Source organism: Halichoerus grypus, chromosome 14, assembly GCF_964656455.1.
Source record: "Halichoerus grypus chromosome 14, mHalGry1.hap1.1, whole genome shotgun sequence".
Lineage (NCBI taxonomy): Eukaryota > Metazoa > Chordata > Mammalia > Carnivora > Phocidae > Halichoerus > Halichoerus grypus.
The window spans coordinates 58344221-58367616 of NC_135725.1; the positions used below are offsets into that span (position 1 = coordinate 58344221).

The 23396-nt window shown below is 48.1% G+C and overlaps 2 protein-coding genes across 9 annotated transcripts; both read right to left on the minus strand.

Moving 5' to 3' along the window:
• VCP (valosin containing protein) lies at nt 1-14033 on the minus strand. Of its 3 annotated transcripts, XM_036081315.2 has the most exons (18): nt 13709-13993; nt 10980-11052; nt 10255-10366; nt 9891-10063; nt 8625-8767; nt 7885-8015; nt 6879-7010; nt 5864-5966; nt 5088-5221; nt 4875-5010; nt 4405-4517; nt 3832-3996; nt 3623-3745; nt 3159-3371; nt 2662-2970; nt 2232-2387; nt 814-968; nt 1-660 (listed from the first exon to the last, which is right to left on the minus strand). In XM_036081315.2, the coding sequence occupies exons 4-18, from the start codon at nt 10055-10057 to the stop codon at nt 555-557; spliced, it is 2286 nt and encodes a 761-aa protein (XP_035937208.1). In that variant the 5' UTR covers nt 10058-10063; nt 10255-10366; nt 10980-11052; nt 13709-13993; the 3' UTR covers nt 1-554. The 3 variants fall into 3 exon arrangements, with proteins under 3 accessions (XP_035937208.1, XP_035937206.1, XP_077917542.1); XM_036081313.2 differs by lacking the exon at nt 10980-11052 and having other exon boundaries at nt 13709-14033; XM_078061416.1 differs by lacking the exons at nt 10980-11052; nt 13709-13993 and adding an exon at nt 12296-12439.
• Nucleotides 14034-15161: 1128 nt separating this feature from the next.
• On the minus strand, nt 15162-23138 carry FANCG (FA complementation group G). 6 transcript variants are annotated; one of them, XM_078061417.1, is made up of 15 exons: nt 21545-23130; nt 21000-21431; nt 20701-20791; nt 20177-20308; nt 19744-19946; nt 18672-18807; nt 18366-18496; nt 18119-18265; nt 17842-17993; nt 17385-17451; nt 16838-17127; nt 16643-16689; nt 16275-16430; nt 15703-15826; nt 15162-15556 (listed from the first exon to the last, which is right to left on the minus strand). In XM_078061417.1, the coding sequence occupies exons 2-15, from the start codon at nt 21312-21314 to the stop codon at nt 15448-15450; spliced, it is 2100 nt and encodes a 699-aa protein (XP_077917543.1). In that variant the 5' UTR covers nt 21315-21431; nt 21545-23130; the 3' UTR covers nt 15162-15447. The 6 variants fall into 6 exon arrangements, 5 of the variants coding, with proteins under 5 accessions (XP_077917543.1, XP_077917544.1, XP_035937210.1 ...); XR_013443741.1 differs by having other exon boundaries at nt 15703-15794; nt 21000-23138; XM_078061418.1 differs by having other exon boundaries at nt 16838-17102; nt 17381-17451; nt 21000-23131.
• Nucleotides 23139-23396: the final 258 nt, after the last annotated feature.

Below are 23396 nucleotides of genomic sequence, written 5' to 3' on the forward strand. Positions count from 1 at the left end.
TCCATTTTGACCCAACGTTTATTGTCCTTTTACAACATGTCATTTTTGGTTTAGAAACTGCTTGTGATTAGTTTTCCAACATTAACTCAAAAGCATGTAAAATAAAATCAACCTACTCTCTATATAAACACCCAGCAACTGTGGCCCTTCGTCCTCCTGCCCAGGTTGGGTAGAGGGAAGGGAAGGCTTGGGTAGCACTGAGTGAAGTGCAGATGCTTTACGGTGGGGAGTGGCGGTAGTGCCTCGGTTCACACCCACACAGGTCTCCTGCACTGCCCCAAACTACAACAGAAATGGCGTAGGCCCAAGGCCCAATTCCCTGTTGGTAATTCACTCTCCGCCTCCCAAATGAAAATCGCTTTTATTTTATCTCTTTTGTTTTGTATTTTTTTGCAACAGAAACCCCCTGTCCAGAGTCTGACTGTAGCTGAACTGTTCAGACTGAGGAATGGAGCAAGCCATGGGCACACCCCTGGTCCCTCCTGGGCGAGCGCCCCCACCCTCAGGGAACAAGGTCCAGCCAGGCCAGCTCGCTGCATGCTGGCCACCACCACTTAGCCATACAGGTCATCATCATTGTCTTCCGTGTACACACTGCCACCTGTGCCGCCTCCACTGCCCTGACTGGGGCCAGCTCCACCTTGGTTTCCTGAAGGGAATCTGTATGCACAAAAGCAGAGCCAAAAAAGGGAGTTAGGACAGGGCCTGTGTAGGATTTTCACAACTAACCCGCCAGCCTCCTTAGGACTCCCATAACCTTGGTTGTACAGTTACCCAAAACCACTTAAGTACTGCCCACTGTAACGCAATTACCTGAAGCTGCCAAAGCCCCGACTCTGCTGAAGGGTCTGAGCAAACATCTCATACTTCCGGATGTCATTGTCACTGACAGAACGGCGGGCAAAGCGCATGGCTTCCTCAAAGTGATCTCGGCGGATCTCAGGCACTGGATCATCTTCTTCTACCTCCTATAGGGTTGGTAAACACAGACCACCAGGGCTAAAGTTCAGCCTGAATTCTTTCCCTGGCCTTCCTGGTCACCCCCCTCCCTTACTGTCTCCTGTCTCTCTAATCCAACCCGAATAGTTGCAAGGCCAATCTTCCTAAAACTGAGTCAGTGCCCTACTTAAAAACTGTTAATGCATTCTGGAAAAACCCAAACAGTACGGACAAAATCACATTAGTGGTTGCCAAGGGCTTAGGGTGGAAAGAAGCGGCTGACTAAAGTGGCATGAGAGAACTTTCTGGGACGACAGCAATTTATCTAAACTGTGATAATAGTTATAGAACTTAAAATACATTTGTCAAGATGCATGGAAACAGTATACATTAAAAGGGTGAATTTAACTATATGTGAATTATATCTCAATAAAGCTAAATTTTAAAAATAAAGTTTCTTAAAAAAAACGAAACCACCTAAATTTTAAAAAGATAAGGTACATGACTTTCAGCGCTTACCACATCTGGATTACACCTTACCTAGTGGCCTCACTTCCAGTAACATATGCCCTCTTAAATCTACCCAGGTTTTCCCCAATTCCTGCAATCCTATTTCTTAAGCCAGTTATTTAGGCTGCTTATTACCTTAGCCTTTATAGTCTCCCTTCATAACCCAGCTCAAACTCTATCTCTTCCACTAAGAAGCCACTCCAACTGCTGTGACTTAAGAGATTATTCCATAGGATTAAATATATCAATAGTTTCTAAGCTTTTATGGGAGGGAAAAGGGATGTCTCAGAACTCCTACAAAAGATAAAGACAGCCTTTCATTCATTTATTTACTCATTTATGAAATCTCTAACATGGTGCCAAGACACACTAGGAAATATGCAAGATAATACAGGTTCCCTGTCTTTAAGAAGCTTACATACACACCCCAAATTCTGCATTTAATTTCAGTAGGTTCATGGACCACCAAGGAAGGACAGGCCCATAGATCCTAGGTTCTAAACCCCGCTCTATTTGTTTATGTGCACAATCATATTTTGATTTCCCTCACAGAGCCTACTTCAGGCTGAGCATATAGACTACCTATCTCTTCTCAGCCTTTATAATTCCACACTGAAGAGATTAATACTCAGTATTCTTTCTCTTTGATGCCCACCTAAAAGGGCATCTATCAGATAGCTTTCCAAAACCTTATACTCTTAACTCTAGAGCATGATAGAGCTTACCTCTAGAGCACGTGGCTCCCCACAACTGGCACATATGAGGAAAAGATGTAGACTCACCATGGCAGATGGGTTGGTCTGCCTCTCTCGTTCTCGCCTAATTTCACTCTCGATGGATTCACGGATGGCCAGCTTGCAAGCACGTTGGCAAATCTCTGTAAGGTCAGCTCCAGAGAAGCCATTAGTCATCTTAGCCAGGAACTCCAAATCCACATCCTAAAAGAAGCAATAGAGCTACCTTAGCATTTAGCCTCCCCTCCCCTATAATACACTGATCTCTGAGCCACCCAAGAACTCCTAACTCCAGTTTGTGCCATCTTTCGCCACTGCTTTACTCCTGATTCTGGACTGTATTAATACCTTCAAGTCTTCCGTCCTCCCTTTACAACCCTATCCCCGGAAATCCCCAGTGGAATCTTTTCTAGGAACCGAATGCCACACTAGGCTGAGCACTCATAGAAGTCCGTATCACCAATGCCCTTGCACCTGCCTTGGCAACTGGGGACTTGCGCAGGTTGGCCTTGAGGATGGCAACACGGGACTTCTCATCAGGAAGTGGAATATAGATGAGCTGATCGAGGCGGCCAGGTCGCAGGATAGCAGGATCAATGATGTCAGGCCGATTGGTAGCGCCGATAATAAACACATTCTTTTTTGTAGACATGCCATCCATTTCTGTCAGGATCTGGTTGATGACTCGGTCTGCAGCCCCACCACCATCTCCAATGTTACCACCACGTGCCTTGGCAATTGAATCCAGCTCATCAAAGAACAGTACACAGGGGGCAGCTTGGCGGGCCTATGGGAGGGACACATGGACTCAAGCATTAACACAATTGGGTCTCTCAGACCTGAGAAGGAAAGGAAATTAAAGTGACCTTCACTGCTCCAGCTGAGCTGCCAGAACAAGATGGTTTTAATTCTCCCAAGAAACAGCTACCTTGCTGCCAAACAAGTGAACAGATAGCTCAGCTGCTTGTAGCTCACCTTGTCAAAGATTTCCCTGACATTGGCTTCAGACTCTCCAAACCACATGGTGAGCAGCTCAGGACCCTTGATGGAGATGAAGTTGGCCTGGCACTCATTAGCAATGGCTTTGGCCAGCAAGGTTTTCCCACAGCCAGGAGGTCCATAGAAGAGTACTCCCTTGGAGGGTGTCATGCCAAATTTGAGGAATTTGTCTGGGTGCTCCACAGGATACTAGAAAGAAAAGGAAAGAGGCTTTGGCATACCCCCCCAGTTTGAAACAAACCTAACCAAACAGCAGCATCCCTCCCAACCACGCCATGGTGTAAAATTAGGTTCTCTAGGGGCAGGGTCCTTAGTGCCTCCGAATTGAGAATAGCAGGTTCATGAATTATGCTCTCACAATTCTTGCACTCAATTGCCAACACCCCAAGCCACGTACAATGTACTGAAGCTGTGACTCACTCTGGACCAAATTACCCTACCTGGACCAGCTCCTGAAGTTCACGTTTGACATCTTCCAGGCCCCCAATGTCCTCCCAGGTCACCTGTGGTACCTCCACCACAGTTTCCCGCAGTGCTGATGGATTGCTCTGGCTCAGGGCCCACTAAAAAGAAAAACTGGGGATGAGATTTGCCAAGGGAAAGGTCAAAATGCATGTGTGTGTACCTGAGATGGGGGTGCAGTCCTTACCCGGAAGTCATCCATAGTAACTGCCAGAGAGTTCATGACTTCAGCATCAATAGTCTCATCCTCTAAGTCAATGAGGTCCATCTTCTTGCGGATAGCTTGAAGAGCAGCCTCTGAGCACAGGGCTGCTAAGTCAGCGCCCACATGCCCATGAGTCTCATTGGCGACCTGCAGAGAAAAGATCTACTTACTACTCTGTCTCCAAGACCTAACTGCCTTAAGAGGCTCAGAGACTACAAAATCTTGGCCCCTTCCCGTGACTCCTATCTCTGGGTCCTCCCATTTTCCTGAACACCTACTAGCAGTTCTTTCAATGGCTGGGTTTTAAATAGTCAAGCCTAGACTTGGAGCCTGGAAATAAAGCTGACCCCAAAGTTCTGGTTTACTCTAATGTGGTATCAACAGAGAAACATGCCAACTCCAGTTTCCTGGATTCAATATCAGATCACTTCCTTTTCCCTGCCCAAGAATCAAAATCAGTCTCTTTATATCTTAAACTTGTGTCCCCAGCCAGTTCACTTTAACTGCCTAGAAAAAGATATCCTAACTCAGGGCCAGCCCTCATCATCACTCCACCTGTTCCAGGTCCACATCGTCTGCCAGCTTCATGTTCTTGGTATGGATCTGAAGAATTTCCAAGCGTCCTGTAGCATCAGGGATTCCAATATCTACTTCCCTGTCAAAGCGACCTGCACAACAGTGTGTGAACACAAACAGGGCTCATTTCTGGTCCAGAGGGAAGAAAGGACAGGTCTCAGGTGACCAACCATCCCTGTCTATCCAGGACTGTCCCAGTGTTAGCACTGGAAGTTCCATGTCCTGGGAAACCCCTCAGGCTCAGGCAGACCAGGATGGTTGGTCACCCTAAACAGGACATGGAATAAAGGAACAGACCCCTAGGCCCTATCACTGCAAGGAGCTTCAAGAAATCCTCAGATTAGGTGACTTAAATGAAGGACAGGCATGGGATCAAAGAGATTAAACTCAGTAAAGCTATAGTCTCCCTACGAGCAAGAATAAGTTTGAAAGAAATTTGGGGTCCTTACCAAATCGCCGAAGGGCTGGGTCAATGCTATTGGGTCTGTTTGTTGCTGCCATGACAATCACATGTGCTCTCTGCTTTAGGCCATCCATGAGGGTCAACAACTGTGATACAATACGCCGTTCCACCTCCCCGTGGGTCTGTCAGAACAGGATGTCTGGTCAGAAGTGAAGTGAGGACCTTTCAACCCCCACTATCCCCTCGGGTAAGTTCCTACTTTCTCTCTTTTGGGAGCGATGGCATCTAGCTCATCAATGAAGATGATAGCAGGAGCATTCTTCTCAGCCTCCTCAAAGGCTTTACGAAGGTTGCTCTCAGACTCACCAGCCAACTTGCTCATGATCTCAGGACCTGAAAGGATACAGAATAGAAACAATGACGACTGTTGATGATATGAACGATATCCTTCTTCAATTCCAAAAGAAATCAGATCTCTTATCTGGCCAGCCCATAGACAGGTGCTGTGTGAAAATGTGGTAACCTCTGCTTACTTTCTCACAGACTCTATCCCAGGATAGCCACCAAACTAGGCTGGAGAGAAGCCAAGGAACTCACAACACATATTTCACAGTCAAGCTCTAAATGTCAAGAAGACAGCACATGCTCTGGGACCTCTGGCCAGAGCAGGAGAAGCAGCACACCAGATGGACCTCTATCATTCCCCAGGAGCCAGGTGATCTCAGCCGGTCTTCCCCCCAAACCCTCTCAAATAAATTATCAGACAAAATTTGAGTTCTCATTCTAACTTGCTCCCCCTCAATGTCTTCAGCCTTTTCACAATCTTTCTCAAGGGGAGATCAGGGGGCACCAGAGTACAATACCTTCCCCTTGTTGCTTATCTGTCCATAATGTACCCCAACAGAATAAAGATGAAATACACACGAGGGCATGTGTGCAAATAAACATGTCCATGAGTTCTCTAGTTCATGAGACTGGATCGTGCTCAGCTCAGAGTAAGGTCCAGCCAAACACAAGGTGAACCAAGTCTCCTACCATTGATCAAGAAGAAGAAGGCTCCAGTCTCATTTGCCACAGCTCGGGCAATTAGGGTCTTCCCAGTCCCAGGAGGTCCATAGAGCAGGATTCCCCGAGGCGGCTGAGGACCAGTACAGAGAATATGATTAGGTTCAGAGTCCTACCTTCCCCCAACCCCATCCATTCTAAAATGGTTTGACGGTGGCTCTATCTAGAGAGGATGAAAATCAGAGCTCGACCCTGACATCAGTAAGAATAAGCTCTCAGCATTAACTGCTAGGAAAACAGTTTACCTCAGACCATACTCACTCCTCTTATTAGCAGAGAAAATACGGTCATAAAACTGACATTTATGATTATACATTGCACAGAAGACTAAGAGCACAGAAATCACCCTAAGAAACTCTAATGTGGCTAAGTCTGAAGATCCTGGGACTACAAAAAAGCAAGAGGCCACTAGGCCAAGGGCTTGACTTTGGACAGACAAGGGCCAGGACTAGCTTAGCCATCTAAGAAAGAGTACTGCCAGAGGCTCACTCATTCCTGTAATCACAACCCTCTAGGATTTACTATGATATTGGAATGCTTTTCCTACCACCAACCACAACTTTTCCTCTTTGAAGCTGTCTTTTCTGTGGCCTCATCCATAGGCTGCACATGGGAAATGCCCACATGGAAGATAAAATTATTTGTACGGTACATACTAGAGAAAGGAGTAATTTCATCTTCACTGTGACCCATGATATGCAAACGGTTAGGAATTACATTGCAAATCTGCAATTCTCAAATGTTTTGGATTCAGGACCCTTCACATCGCAAATTTCCTGAAACTTCTACTTCTATTAGGTGGTACTATTATAGACAAGTTGACAAACTATGATGAGATTTGTTTTTATACGGTCCATCAGATAAGAATGTTTTTTACATTTTTAAAGAACTGTAATAATAAAAAAAAAAGATAGGCAACGAAGAATGGACTAGTCTTCATTAATCACCAGCCGAGGTTGTGTCCCACAGGACCCAGGAGGCTCACCTTGACACCAATTGCCTTAAAGAGGGCAGGATGTCTGAGGGGTAGCTCTACCATCTCCTTTATTTGAGCCAGCTGTTTCCTGCAGCCACCAATGTCATCATAGCCTACTTCATTCAAGGATTCTTCCTCATCCTGAATATAGAGGAGACCAAACAAACAAAAAAAATGGAGGAATATTAATATCAGCAAAAGTTGAGTTTCTCCAAACCCTTCTACAATCTGATGTAGAGAAATCTGTTCTATGATTTCCTCTAAGGGGATCCTGACTCAAAGAACTCTAAAAATCCCACAGCTAAGATTTCTAGCATAGCCTTTCCCTTTCACACTGTCCTTAGTATTATTACTGGGAAGGGCTCCCCTAAGACCTAAAGCTGGGAAGTCCGGGAAATGGGCAGAAGTCTGGATGCGTTCATCAATGTCACTTCTACAAAAATTATGGTTCAATCTAGATTTTTTTTTTTTAAAAGATTTTAATGAGAGTGAGAGAGAGCACAAGCAGGGGGAGTGGCAGGCAGAGGAGAAGCAGGCTCCCTGCTGAGCAAGGAGCCCAATATGGGACTCAATCCCAGAACCCTGAGATCATGACCTGAGCTGAAGGCAGAAGCTTAACTGACTGAGCCACCCAGGCATCCCAACAATCTAGATTTTAAAAATCACTGGTATCACATAGATCTGAAAATAAATAGCTGATTTTCCCACCTCTGGAAAGGAGCTTAGTTCCAAAGAGCATCCAGTTTTATTTTATTTTTATTTTTTAGAGAGGAAAGGGAGGGGCAGAGGGAGAGAGAAAATCTCAAGCAGGCTCCACGCCTAGCATGGAGCCTGAAGCAGGGCTCCATCTCACAACCCTGAGATCATAACCTGAGTCGAAATCAAGAGTCAGACACTTAAACAACTAAGCCACCCAGGCATCCCAAAGAGCACCTACCCAATTTTAGTAGTTATCACGTAACTATCCCACTTTGTAATCATGAAATTGGGTACTGGAATGAAGGAGAGAACTCACCTCTCGTTTGATAGGCTCCCCTTCACAGTGGATCACTGTGTCTGGAGCAACAATGCAGTAAGGGCTGGGATCTGTCTCCACTACTTTGAACTCTACAGCACGCATTCCACCCCGGACAAGGAAAATATCTCCTATGAGAGCAATTAGCACAAGTGCCGTCAGAGAGGTCAAATACCAGAGCAAGTGAGAATTCCTCATCAGTACCTGGAGTCTAAAATGCCAAATTCACGAGATATTGCTCTTTTTCCCTTCCCACCTCCACTTTATTAAGCATCAGGCAAGAGGAGAAAGCTAAACTGTGAAGAGTCCCTCTGCCACTCAAGAGGACACTGAACAAAACCTTATGGGCTTCTAGCACATCAGGTTTTGGCCTCTGGCCTGAAGCCCATAAGGTTTTTGACTTCTGGGCTATAGGTAACCAAGCTTTCACAACCACCACCAATGGTCAGGCTGTGCTAAATATTAAATACACTTTGGACTGTGACACAGTCAAGTGCCCAAGTCCTCCTTCTGGGACAAAAGAGAAGAAAGCTTACTCTACCAAAGCAGGGAATGGGAGTAGGGAAGGGGGGGAGGGAGTGGGAGGGAGAAAGAGGGAAGGAGAGTACACATGAGCGTGTGTACAGAATCTATGTGTAAGCACACATATATGAGAATGAGATAAAGACATTCCAAGGCTTACTCCCAGGTAGCCCTACAAACAACCATCCTTAAGCTCAGTCCCTAAAATTATCTCTCACCTTTCCGGATGGGTCGATAAGCTTCCAGGAAGTATGGCTTAAGGTATACCTCGAAGAGATTGCCAGTGATGCCTTCCACCGTGTCATCAATGGGTAGCACATGGATACGTTTGCCGTACTTCACATCAGGGCACGGCTGGATGCTGAGGATGACAAGCAGACTCCACATTACCAACCACACTGCAGCCCCAAGCACTGGGCATCCGAAAGGGCCTGGCACAGAGAGCTGATGCGAGTGAAAGAGAAAAGGCAGGGATGGCTTTAGGTGAAGAGAGGCAGGAGGGTAGTGTGAGACTGAGGACAAAGGAGCAGCCAAGCAGAACTAAGACAAGTCATACTCAAGTGGGGTAGTAGCAGGAACCATTAGAAGAAGCTAGTGGGGCTACTCACTCCTCATCAGTGAGCCAAAAGGAAGACCCACACATATAAAGCCCCCACAATAAAGAAACAGAAAAAAGGGTCTTCAGTGAGAGATATCCAAAGATGACCCATTCTGTATCAGTAATCCAGTATTACAAAGGGAGGCCTTAGTCAGACAAATGACAGGATCAAAGAAATAGAACTGATAAAAATCATCTCAGCCAGGTGATCAGAGGACCTTGACAAAGTGACTTAGCACCTCCAGGAAGGCTACATGAAACCTAGAATCCATGAAAAATAATCAGAAGTCTGAGATGTTCCTGGCCAGGTGACAGGTGGTTGAATAGCAGTGGCTAGTGATGACTCCAAGACGGGGAAGCCTCTTACCTAAAGTTATGTCCAAAATCACTCAGATTGAAGCTATTCAGGGATCTGACTCAAACTATGCCTCTCTCCTGCATTAACTTGGATCCTTAAAAAAAAACCTACTTGGAGTCCACCTTCTGTGCCCACACTTCTACCTCATTCTGGCCCTGACAAAAGCCATTATTTCAACATAACAGTGAGATCATTTCGTAGACAAACACCCTCAAATGGCATCCTAAACCAGTGTCTAGCATGTGATAAATTATACCTCTGGCAAAAATAACTAACTAACTAAATAAATAAATAAAGGAATCATGAAAATCACAGAAATCCAACTCGTCCCAAGGGTCATGCAGAAGTAAATTCTGAAGTCCCAGGGAGGCAGAATCAAAACCTAAAGACAGCTCTGCTATATTAAGTCTTTCCATGGCTAGGAGGCTTCTGCTATTTGTAGCTGCCAAGGACTTCACTGGGGTCCCGTCTATAATTCAGGCTGTCTCTGGCCTCCCATCCCTGAGGGGCCAAGAACCCCACACACACCTGATGACATCCCCTAGGTGTACGCGGAGGTTGTTCCGAACAACTCTATTCATTCGAATCTTCTCATCGGAACATGTGTCATCAGAAAGCACAATGCACACAGCTTCCCGCCTCTTCTTTCCTTTCAGCAAGACTGTGTCACCTCGGAACAACTGCAGCTCATCCATCTTGGGCTGAGAAAAGAAGGTTAAGGCCTTTGGGTCACTGGGCCCGGGGGTAAGCAGCAGCCCTGGAGGCTAGAATACCCAGTAAACCCCACTCTATCTGTGGTCACTGCAAAAAAAAAAAAAATGAGGAAAGAAACCTGGGAAAAACCCTCAGGTTAAGTGCAACAAGGAAAGATTGGACCTTGGACCCAACTTACCTGGGACAAAGACACCACACTGTTGTCCTCATTGATGGCTTCATCGACAATTAATCGATTGGGACGGTTCTTCTGTTTAAGAATGGCTGTTGATAAGTCATCACCTTTTGAACTAGAAAGAGAAAATGAAGTTAGTCCCAATACATACTCCAGTCCCAGGGGCCCCACCAGTCTTTTAAAACTCACACTTAGGAAAGAAATAGTGGATAAATGAAGCTGTCCCTACACCAGAGAGGTGAGATAAAGGATATTCAGCCAAAGTCATATAGAGTAACATTTAGCACATACAGTTCCCATTCCAGCAGCTCTTGGTATTCTGAGCACTGGTATCCTAGCTGTAAAGGCCCCAAGTGATCTTGCCCCAGAGTCAGGAAACTATGGCCTGAAAAGACTAAATAGAAGTAAAGGCTGAGTAACAATTACAGAAATGACAAGAGTCTTAGTATGAGATAGCGATTAGGAGAAGGGGCTCTGCAGTTAGACCTGCTGGATCTGAATCCCAACCCTGCCACTGCTTAATTGTGATCTTGGGCAAGTTACTTAACCTCTCTGGATGTTGATGTCCTCATCTGTAAAGAGGCGAATACAGTAGTACCTGTCTTAGAGGATTGTTGTCTTAAGTGAGATAATGAATGCAAAATGTTCAACACAATGCCTGGCACATGTTATTAATGGTCACAATGATTAGCACTGCAGAACAAAGCATAAGCTATTTCTTTGCTAACCTTCTTGGAGAATGAAGTGAGCAAGACAACTTCCTGTAGGGCTCAGCGAGGCCCAAAGTCCCACCAAGCAAGCCTGGGGACAATGAAGCAAAATCATTAGCACTACCATCCTTACTGGCTAGACCAGCTGAATGCCAGAGCATTCTATATACCACAGAAATGCCAAGCATAATATCTGGGGAAAACAAAACAACTCAACTAACAGATCTGAAACCTTCAAAAAGACGCTCAAGCTCAAAAACAGCTTTACAAATCTCTGCAAAGACATATAATTCCACAATGTTGGTTCAAAAAGTCAAAACCAAGAAATGATGAGATGTGGAGCAAATCCAAATCCCTCACCCAAACCAAGGCTGCCTGAGTAAGCTCAGTTTAAACCCTCTAAGTAGTTTCAATCATTCCCTAGATCATTCACCTTACACCAACTTCTTAGCTCATCTTCAACCTTCAGTAACTAGACTCAGTGGGCTCTCCCTTTGAAAAGCTACCTTCTCTTACTAAGGCTCAGGAAAACCTGAACATTAACCAAAACAGGGAGACCAGACAATGGAGGAAATGAAGAAATAAAAAGGAATCTTTTCCATTAATTATTCCTTCACTTAACAAATTAGCAAGTATACATTACAGGCCAGGCACCATCCTATGATCTGGAAATACATCAGTCAACAAAACAAAACATTATTCCGGTTGGATATATCTTCACAACTTACAAGAAAAAAAGATGCCTATACTCCAGAATACCAGCTAGGGAGTTGTGGGGTTTCTCCATCTTTTGGTTCTGATATACCCAACAGAACTACAAATCCCATTCATCTAACAAAGTTGTAAGCTTTCCGCTGATCCTCTCACACAGGCTGCGTATTTAATAATCACCTTAAAACTCATTTCCAAGAGTGGAGTTTCCTCAGCTTAAACCTGCCTCCTCAACCTAAAAGTGTAGCACTCTAGGCACAATGATGCATAGCAGGCAGACTCTTCCAGTGCTTATCAACACCCTGGAGAACAAGCATGGTCAATATGGCAGCTGAAGGCAATTTAAACCCATCAATTCTACCCTCTCTCTCACACATCAAAATACCCTCCAAGGACTGCCCACCTTCCTGTTTAATCTATGGGACTGGGGCTAGAGAAAAATAAAATGCCAGATGCCTCTAGTCATCATAGTTTGTATTTGTATTTTAACCCCAAAGCTGCATTCTAGGAAAACTTATCTGCCTACCATTCCTGACCCTGGCAATGGAGATGAGTAGTATGCCCTTCCCTTAAGGTAAAGACCTTTACTTCCATATCTATCTACTAAGATCAAAGGAAGTAACCTCTAAAAGAGAGCTTCAGCCTGATCGTGGGCCAACAGCAGTCCTGGAGGCTCTTTGGGGACATCCCCCATTGTCTTCTGCATGAGTCAGGCCCTTTCCAGAACTCCAGCGGGCCACAGGGGACTTGGAGGGAGTTCAGGTAAGAGTCATCAAGATGACCTAGAGGTTAGAAACCATCTATGATGCCAGGTTCCAAGAATTTTGAATTTTTATTTTTAGTCTTGAAAATAAATGACTGACTGAATAACCTAAGAGAGTAAGTATTAATAAGTAATGGTCCTTTTAAATAGACATCCAACTAATACTTCATTCTCGGTTTAGAGACTTAAAAAAAAAAAAGGGAACACACCTCAAAAAACTAAATTCTCTTTAAGTCAGGAAAGTGATTTGCATAGAAGAGTTTCCACATGATGGCTTTTTTTTTTTTTTTCAGTATCTAAAGCTCTTGATTCTAAATATAATGGGCAGATGGGCAGAGGTGGTCAGCTTTTATCTGATGCTTTCCTGAGGGATGGAGGGCCCAAGATTTCTCAAGACAGCAATTTGGGGAAAGGAGCCTGTGTGTTCAAAGAGTTAGGGCAACTCTAACCTTCTCACCACAAAGGCTGAAATCGAGGAAGGCCCGCAAATTACCAACTGAGATTCGAACTTTAGCAAAAGCCCAAAACAGTACAGAAAAGTTCCTACCTCCCGCCCCCATTTCATAACATTAAGAAAAACTGACTAAAGCTTTCTCATACCAACCTAAAGTACGAAGAAGGCCAGAAACGAAACGCAGGGCCCGCCCTCTCCCTAAAAGCTCCTCACTACTCAGGTCGTGAGGATGTCAACCAAGGGCCAGGCCGACCCAGCTCCAAAAAAGCCGTCGTGAGCTTCCCTGAACTCGCGGAGTCTTCCCCGCTCCGGCCTCCGCCGGTCTCCCGGCTCCTAAGACCTTCACGTGGCCCAAAGTCCACGCCCACCGGGCCCAGTTAGGGTGTCGGGCCCGCTGGGCCTCTTCCCTCCGGGGACCAAAGGCCTTTGGCGGATAGTAAACCTGATCCCAGGTGGGCGCCCTAAGGCCCTGGGGCTCCGCGCCGGCAATGTGGTCCCGCACACCTCACAAGAACAGGACAGCGGTTCCCAGGGAGCCAATCAGGCCGGCCGGGCCTGCATGACACAGCACGATCTGGCCCAGGCCCCGACCCAGGCCCAACGCAAGCCCGGCCTAGGGGGCGCGCGGCTGCGCAGCCAGACCCAGACCGGACCCGCGGCCCCTCATCGTCCCCCTTCTTCTCCCTTCCCTCTCTCCCTCCTTCCCTGTCTCCACCTCTTAGACGCGCCCACGGCCAGGCCCGACCGGGCCTACCCAGCGCGGCGAGTCCCCAGGTGCGCGCACCCGCAGCGGGCGGGCGGGCGCGCGCACACACTCACTCAGCTCCAGAGGCCATGGCGCGCGCCTCTCCCGGCCGGCGGCTGTGGCGGCCCGAGGGTAACGGCTACGAGGGGTGGCAGGCGACTGACTGGGCCGGGGCTCGGCTCTCCCGGGCAGGGGGCGAGCAGCGGCGACAAACCCGCAGGCGGCCTCCTTCTCGCTTCCTCCTAGCGGAACCGAGGCGGTGGGCGGGCGGTATACACTAGCTCCTGATCCGGGAGGGGGCAGCAGCAGCGACGACTCAAACGACGGCTGCAGACGCTGCGCTGAGACTGAACCGAGAAGAGCCGAATCATCGGAAGGAGAGGTGCTCTCACCTCAGCCAATCAGCGCCTGCCCTGCGGACTCCCGCCCGCCTCTCCGCGCCTCTCCCCAGCAACCCGCGGACCAGAGCCAATCAGGAAATTCGCTTGCGGCCTGGCTCCCGCCTCAGGGATGCAACACGCCTAGTAACGCCACGTCAATTGGCCGCAGCGCTACGCTTCCTCGACGGATTGGGATTCGCGACCAATCAACGAAAAGGATGGCGCCAGATCGACTGGCGAAAGAAGAGCCTTTAATCCCTTGGAGGCGGACTCTCCCACTTGGCTCCAGTTCATTGGCTCCTGATCTTACCCTGCTGAGGAAGCTGGCACAATGGATTGAACCCACGTATTAGTCTAGTCCTGCTGCAGTGATAACCTACATACCCATTTTCTTCCCAAACCTAAGGCTCCACCCTAACCCCTCTCCTGGCTCCTTCAAAACGCTGGCTTCAGCCATCCCTACTCCGAATCCTTTGACTAGCACCCCAGCTATTAATCCATTCCACCCTATTGTTGTGGCACCCTCTGGTAACCCTAATCCCATAGGCTTTACATTTCCTCAGGGCTTGGAGGTACATGCTTCCTCTTACCACTGGGTATTTATATTAATGGTTAGAGGAGGGAGGGCACTCAACTCCAAAAACGGGTCAAAAGGCAACCACAGAACACAGTAGATTCAACAGAACCCAAAGCAGCAAGAAAATTGCATGCTGAGACTTGAAGTCCTTGGGCCCCAAATGCCAGCTAGCCCTGACTAAATTCAATAAACAGCTCTGGTATCATGCTGATTAAATTAATTTCTAGAATTTGGGATTGGGGTAGGGAGTCACTCAGAGACTCAGAGGTCTGCTTGTCCCTCCCCTCTAAGAATCAAAAACCTGCCCTTGTCCTGAGAGGCCTGCCCAGACCACCTTCCAGACCCAGCTCCACTCATTCTGTGACCTTGCACAGGATCCTGGGCTTTGAGACTCGGGCTTTTAGGCAACAGAAAGAACCAAAGCCACTGCAAGGATTCCTGTGGCCCTTTCTTCTACCCAGAACTCAATCTCATAAGGTAGATGATGTTGGGAGAGGGCGTCTTAGATAATCAGCACTCAACTGAATCAGACAGCTGTGAGCCTTCCCAGTCAAGTATATGTAGTAGGCAAACGAGATAAATATGAGATTTTACTAAACACGATTAAAAGGAAAACAGGAAAAAAGGTGTCATAAGCAAAGTTAATGCCTTTATGGTGGCAAGGGAGCTTCCTCTGGAACCAGAATGGCAGTAACTAGGCCAAATTTTGCAGGACTACTACCAACTTCTCCAATGCCAGACTTATATAGGAATGATTAGTTTCACCCACATCCCCCAAGAATGGTAAAGCAGAAAACCCTCCCCACAGAGAAATGGGCCACTGGAGCCCCAGCTCAGGCTCTTTAAAATGTGGCAGCTACAGATCACAAGGCTCCGGCAGAGATGTCTGAAACTCCTCAAGAAGAGTTTCACGGTCAGGGAAACGAATCCAGCCCAAATAGGTTTCTAGGTACAGGGGGAGAGACCTGGAGAGCAAAAAGAGTGATGTCTAAGGGTGAAGGATAGGTGGAAGATTGGGCAGCCATTCCCTCCCTTTCATTCATCACCACCCCCAACAGACTCAAGGACTCCAGGATGCCCTCAGCCCCAAGCCCACAGGCCTCAGCCTTACCATGCAGCATTCTCCTGTGGCAACTTAGTTTGGGCCTCTAGCCTCCACCAGAGAGCAGTGGCCTCATCCCTCCGATCCATCCTCCTCAGAGTCTGAAGCAGGTGAAAGGAAGCATCTTGATTACCTGTAGCCCCACCCCAGAGTAGAAAGGCTTAGAACTTGACACAGCCTTAAGCATTTTATAAAAGGAGAAACTGAGGCCTAGAGCAGGAAAGTATCTTTTCTACAGTCACACATGGAACCAGGAGGTTCCATTCCCAACCATTCCTATCCCTGGGTACTGCCTGCCCAAGACAAAGGGCTCAGCTGACTCTGCTTCTCCCCAACATACTCCCAGCACAGTTACAGCCTTTGTCTCTGAGGACATTGGGAAGACTGAGGAACTCTGGAGAGCCTTCACACACACTTGCAAATGTCTTCAAACCTGGGTATATCCCTAGGTATATACGTACAACCCCATTCATCCCCTTCTATCTGGGAACATCACTCTCCCACTGATCCCCAAGGGCCCCCCATGAGCCTCTCTGTCCTTGTGCATCTGAGCATAGCTGATGTCATGCAAATATACATACCTGGGCACATTTGCACACTGAGGAGGAAGTCCTGTAGGGCTTTGGTATCTTGGCCACTGGCCACCCACTGCAGTCCACGACTAATCAGGGCAGCTGCCCGAAGCTGTTGTAGTGTCATATCTGATACACACCCCTTCTCACCATTGGAAGCAGGCCCTGGGGACCACCCCAAAGTCAAAAAGTGTGTCCCTGCTACCCAGGCACCTAGTATGACAGAACCCCAAGTACTCCTCTTTCTCTTCTTATGTCTGGAGTCCCTTTTTTTTTTTTTTTTTTAAGTCTCCTGGTAGGCTAGGACACATGGAAAGGCAACACATTCACCACCCCCACTTCCAGAAGGGAAGAGGAAAATTGAGAGTCTAGATCACCTTGTTCTTTGTCCTTAGGAGTGGCCCGGAAGAGCAGCTCAAGGCACCTGAAATGGGACACAGAATAGGGGTAAAAAGTCAAACTCAGAAACTCTGGGGTGAGTCGGTAAGAATGGAGTTTACCAACTCAGGTCCCAATCAGCAAATTATCCCTCCATACTTCCCCTAGGATCCTGGTTGGCTTCCTGAGCTCACCGGCTAAATTCACTAATTGCCTCTTTTTGGGCCCCCAGCTGCACCCAGGCTTGACCCTGAAGCAGGTAGGTGGCAGAGACCCAGGATGGGCAGTGTGGTGACTCCTTGGTTCCTTTTCTGGCATCTTCCCACAGCTGGGGCATCTTGGGAAGCAAAGATGACGTGCGGCTGAGCAGCTCCTCACATACAGTCAAGGCATCCTGGGCTCGGCCTGCCTGGATCAGTGCTGCCGCTGCCTCTAAGAAGACCTCAGGCATACAAGGCCCTGCAGGGGAAGGGGGTGGGGAGAACTGGGGTGGGAGGAGGATGCAGTGTCTTAAAGAGACATTAGCCACCATGCCCAACCTCTTCACCAGGCTCTGGTACCACACAGAGACCACCCATTGCTTGCTACCCTGGACCCTTTGCTCTGGGAACCTTCCTGGTCTGGCCTTCCAACTTGGACAGACAGAATAGCCGAAGAAAGAGAAAATAGCAGTCCTGCTCTACTCCAGAGGAGACTCCAACCCTCCCACCCCATTACAGAGAATCTTGAAGACATACCCACCTTTGGCTCCAAGCCATCCAGCACCAGAGCCAGCAGGTCCAAGTAATGCTCTGCAGCGTCCTCTGCCCTGAGAAATCATAGCCCACGAGCTTCACCTTAGGCCTTTAGCAGGGTCCTCCAAGGGCTCTTAGCTAACAAAGGGATGCTCAAGAGCCCCGGGAAGTGGGGAGAGTGGGGTCTTGGGGCTCCAATCCTAGCTCAGTATGGATCTACCCTCCTTACAGAATGGATTTGGGAGGAGATTTCAGAGTTTTAAAGATCCAAGAGCTTAGTGTCTGGGTAAAGAGTCTTAAGTTCAGGTCCAGTGACAAGGCAGGAGGTAGAGGAGTGGAAACCTATGTCCTACCACTGACTTGTCCATACAGCTGACTTGCAAGAACAGAAGCAGAGTCATACCCCAGGGAAGGCATCAGAAATGGGAAGAGGAGCTCAGATGAGCAAGGCAGTGGAACCTCACCTTCCCACGTGTAAGCATCGGCTTGCTAGCAAGTACTTGGCCTGGCTCTGTGTGCCACAATGAAGGGGTGAGGCTGGGTGAAGTCTGGGGAGTAGTAACTCTACCTCGATGAGAAGCTGGGGGGCTTCAGAACTGTGAGTGACATTCAAGGCCTAAAAGGGACAAAAAGAAAAAAGTATATCTATAATCTTTGGGAGCCCTATTTCCTTCTATTTACAATTTGATTAGTCTCCCTAACACAAGCACTTCAGCAATCCCTGTATCTTTAGTTCCTTACCTCAACCAACAGCTCCAGACTCTCCAGCTCTGCTGCTGTGTTCCCCAGTTGCCGATACAGCCTGGAGGCCTCCAGAAGCGGGGGACCCCAGGTTGATCCCCCCTTCAGGGCTGCAACCAAGTACAGCAGAGCTCTTTGTGGATTGCCCTAGAGGATTGAGAGGACACAAGCCTCAGCTACCCTCACAAAGCAGAAAGCTGTCTATAACACCCATGGTTTCCCCAACCCACGCTAGGACTATCTTTACCATTTTACGGAGACAGGTCCCCAGAGCCGTGTACACCTGGACCAACACAGGCCGTGGGCACAGACCTGAGGCTGCTTCTTGCAGGCTGCTCAGTGCCCTGGGCAGACTTCCTGTGATCAGCTCCCGGAGGCCTGAGGTCAATCAGGGTTTAAACTTAAAGAAGCCCATAGGGCAAGGGGATGATAGGGAACAAGAGTACAAAGAAGCTCCACTGAGCTGAATGGGACATGACAGGGAAGGTATGAGCCAAAGGACCCCTTAAGACAGGGAGTGGTGAGGAAGGGATGAGTAAGATTGCTAGCTGACCTTGGCGATAGGCAGAAGCAGTAAGAAGGACATCCTTTAAGCCCCGGGCATCCTGCAGGGTCAATGGAGCATCTGACTCCTCAGCTGGGGGGCTCCAAGTTTTCAGAAGCCGCAGCAGATTCTCAGAGGCCTCACTCTGAGGAAAGAAGGGTGATCAGAGGCTCTAAGCCTAGAACTACCTCTTCTCCTATCTCAGTCTATACTGGCTGGACCTTGAAATCAAGGGTCCTCCTGATTCCTGTTCCCTCAATTCTAAGGTACAGATAGCTATGGGGCGAGGATAAAGGGAGGAAGAAAAACTTGGGAGCACTGATGATCTATTCTAGTGCACCTCCTCATTCAGTATAAGCCCAGAACACACAGGGCAAGGACCATGTGTGGGTTACTGATGAGAAGAGTGAGGCTGGGAGATGACTTCAGCAAGGTCAATAAAAGCCCTAACCCTATCTAAGATCATTAAGCTATTTTTTTTTTTTTTTTAAGATTTTCTTTATTTATTTGACAGAGAGAGACACAGTGAGAGAGGGAACACAAGCAGGGGGAGTGGGAGAGGGAGAAGCAGGCTTCCCGAGGAGCAGGGAGCCCGATGCACAGCTCGATCCCAGGACCCTGGGATCATGACCCAAGCCTGAGGCAGACGCTTAACGACTGAGCCACCCAGGCACCCCCATTAAGCTATTTTAAAAAACACTCAAGGGGCGCCTGGGTGACTGGGTTGGTTGTGTCTGATTCTTGATTTGGGCTCAGATTATGATCTCAGGGTCGTGAGGTTGAGCCCCACATCCGGCTCTGTGCTTGAGTCTGCTTGAGATTCCCTCCCTCTCCCTATGCCTCCCCCCCATGCACGCACTCCCTCTCTCAAATAAATAAATCTTAAAAAAACAAAAACCACCACTCAAGAGAATCACCCCAATGAGGGACCAACCAGAGCAAGGTCACTAAGAGTCCCGGAGAAACCCACGTCTTCTGACCACCAACCCAGCAGCCTTTCCAGCACAAAATGATGCTACTGCAGCTGAGACAGGTGAGAGATAGGAAGAGACCCTTAGGTCCAGGTTACTTCCCAAATTACCTGGTTGCCATTCAAGGTCTGCAGCAGGAAGGTCAAGTCCCCAAGACAGTCAGTGCTTAGCCAGAGGGCAGCCTGCAGGCCAGCCAGGTGGTGAAGGGCAGGCAGCAGCTCCAGCAGAAGGGAGGAATAATGGAGAACAGAGTCCCACAGCCCCCTGAGCCCACATTCCAGTCTAGGCCCCAGCTGCTCCTGGGTCTCCAGCACTGTAGAGAACACACATACAGCTAAGGTTGGGACCTCATCTCTGGTTTTCTTTTTCTGCAGGAGCCCAAAGGTCACAAAAGTACTCCTGGTCTAAGGAGCACCTGGAGGATAAGAGAATGGCAACTCTGTCCATGGAGGTGACAAATTTTATTGCTCCTCTTGTCCCCTTTGCAAGGGCTTAAACCCAGACAGTCTGGCAGGGAAATGGAAAGCAATCTCTGGCCCTCACCTCTCTCCAAGCCCTGTTGGATATCCTGTGCCTGGTCCTCAGTGAAACCCTGGGCCAGGCTCGCCCTCAGGGTAATGAAATTGCAGGTAACAGTCAATTCCAAGGGGAGAACAGGAACAGCCGCAGGGAGCCCTGGAGCAACACAAGCTGATCTTACAGACCACTTTTCCCCCAGAAAGATTCCCCAGATAAGATCCAAACCCAAAGATCACCTCACCCCAACCAAAATGGCCGTTTGCACACAGTTTGGAAAGGGCAGAAAATTCTCCAGATTGGATCATCTCTGAAACCACTTCTTCAAATATGGGGGGGGGGAAGGGGGGGGGGCCGCGGGCGCGTGGCAGGGGGAGGACGGGGCGTAGAGATTCACCTGCACCAAAGAGAATTCCACTCCAGTCCTGTCTGTGACTTAAATAGGATCCCCTGCCCCCTAGTAATTTTCTCAGTCCCAGAAATGCAGAAGAGGAGCTGGTCTCTGGCTGTGGAGGAAGGTAACTGAGCATCCTGAGGAGGATCCTGCTTACCCCGCAGACTATGGAGGAGTCCCCTGAACCCTTCCAGTGCATCTTGAGCCAACTGCTGTCGCCTCAGAGACAGACGCGAGTCCTGAGCCACCTAACAAATGTGGGATGAGGTATCACTGAGGATCAGTCCTTATTTCTCCCCTTGCAACAGTGGCAAGGGATGTCATTCTCCTGTCATTTCTGGCTCCTGATGGGGGAAGTCAAACTCAATCCCTCCCCATCAGCTGCGGTAAATCCACCGGAAACCCTCTTTCTGGTATTTTGGGCCTGCAAAGCGAGGGTCCCAGCAACCGCGTTACCTTGGCCTGTCGAACTAGCTGGTCATTCTTTCCCCTCCACAGGTCTAGGCAGCTGGCGTGTGGCACTGAGGAGCCTAGAGGGGTCTGGTGCGACATGGTGGCCGAGGCTGGGCCCGGACACCTGGAGGGGGTTGCTGAAGGGTAAGCCCGGCCCCGCCGCGGTCCCCACCCGAGCGGGGAGGGGTCCCTGCGCTTCCGCACCCCCCCGCAGCTCCTTTGCTCCTCTCGGGGTCCCAGGAGGGGCGACTCGCCCTTTACAGGAGAAATGGACTCTCTCCTGGACAATTTGGCGGCTCCCACCCCCGCCTCTTCCATCTCGCCTCTGGTTGGCCCGGCCGGCAAAACTCTCGGCTGCAGTTGGTCGTCTTCAAGAGTTAGTCCCCGCGGTAAACTCGAGGAAGAAACGAGTCCGGTCTCGATCGGAGAGGGAGGCTACGGCGGGCCAGAGGACGGGGGGTGTGTCTGAGTGGGGAGGTAGTACTTCTCACGGTTCGGCTTGCTAGTCCCTCGCGCAGGCCAAAACCTTGAGAAATCGATCTCCGTACCAGAAACCGTGTCCCAGCCTTTCCCTCGCCGCCACACTTCCAGGTCTGTTTAGCTTTGCCCCTCCGCAGCGGGCAGGCCAGCGCAGTGCATGCTGGGAATCGTAGTACGGCCCAGAGTCGCCACAAAAAACCCAGCCCTGGCACAAATTACCTCCCAAAGGAACTGAGACCAGACCAAGGCCCTTGGTAATCCAACCATCCTTTCTTTGCTCACCACGGAGCACCAACACGCTACCACATTTGCTCAACCCCATGCAGTCTGCTGGCGGAATCGCCCAGGGCTTGGGCAGGCTTCACTGCTAAAGGTACCTGCCCCTTTCAACAAATGGACGCAGGAGATTTGGATATCCGTATACAAAAACAAAACAAAACTGTGACCCTTACCACAGATAAAATCAACTCAATATGCATAAGCTGAACTTCATTAACATTAAAAACTCTTTTGCTACAAAGGCAAGATCAAGAAAATTAAGTCAAAAATGGAGAAATTATTTTCAGATTATTATATACCTCGTAGCAGACCAGTATCCACAATATGTAACTCTCAACGCTCAATAATGAAAAAAAATTAAACTATTTTAAGACGAACAGAAAAATATGAATAGGCATTTTACGGAAAAAAGATACATGAATGGCTAAGCAACACATAAAAAAATCATTAGCCATCAGGGAAATGCAAATTAAAACCATGAGATAAGGGTGCCTGGGTGGCTCAGTCGTTAAGCATCTGCCTTCGGCTCAGGTCATGATTCCAGGGGCCTTCGGCTCAGGTCATGATCCCAGGGTTCTGGGATCAAGCCCACATCAGGTTCCCTGCTCTGCAGGAAGCCTGCTTCTCCCTCTCCCACTCCCCCTGCTTGTGTTCCCTCTCTCTCTGTCTCTCGCTCTCTGTCAAATAAATAATCTTTAAAAAAACAAAACCAAAACAAAACAAAACACGAGATAACCTGGCTGGCTCAGTTGGTAGTGTGCGACTCTTGATCTTGGGGTTGTAAGTTCAAGTTGGGTGTAGAGATTACTTAAAAAAATAAAATCTTTTAAAAAATATCTTTAAAAAAATAAATAAATATTTTAAATATCTTTAAAAAATAATAAAACCATGAGATACCATTACACATGTATGCACACAGAATGGTTACGATTTAAAAAATGCAGATAATGCCAGGGGTGCCTGGGTGGCTCGGTCGGTAGGGCGTGCGACTCTTGATCTCAGGGTTGTGAGTTCTAGCTCCACATTGGGTGTGGAACCTACTTAAAAAAAATAAAAACACGGATGATACCAAATGTTGGTGAGGATGTGGAAAAACTAGAACTCTCATACACAGTGGGAATATAAAACATTATAGTTACCTTGGAAAATAGTTTGGCAATTTCTTAAAAAGTAAATGATAAGCTTATCATATGACCCAGCAATTCCACTCTAGGGAATCCTCTCAAGAAAAACAAAAATGGGGCACCTGGGTGGCTCAGTTGGTTGAGCGACTGCCTTCGGCTCAGGTCATGATCCTAGAGTCCCGGGATCGAGTCCCACATCGGGCTCCCTGCTCAGCAGGGAGTCTGCTTCTCCCCCTGACCCTTCCCCCCTCTCATGCTCTCTCTCTCTATCTCATTCTCTCTCTCTCAAATAAATAAATAAAATCTTTAAAAAAAAAAAAAGAAAAACAAAAACGTATGTCTACACCAAGATTGGTATGCAAATGCTCATAGCAACTCCAAAAATATTCATAATAGCTAAAAAAAAAAAACCTAAAAACAATCCAAATGTCCATTAGCTGATCATAGGCCATACAACGGACTATGACTCAGCAATAAAGAGGCAAAAACTGATACACGCTTCAACATGAATGAACCT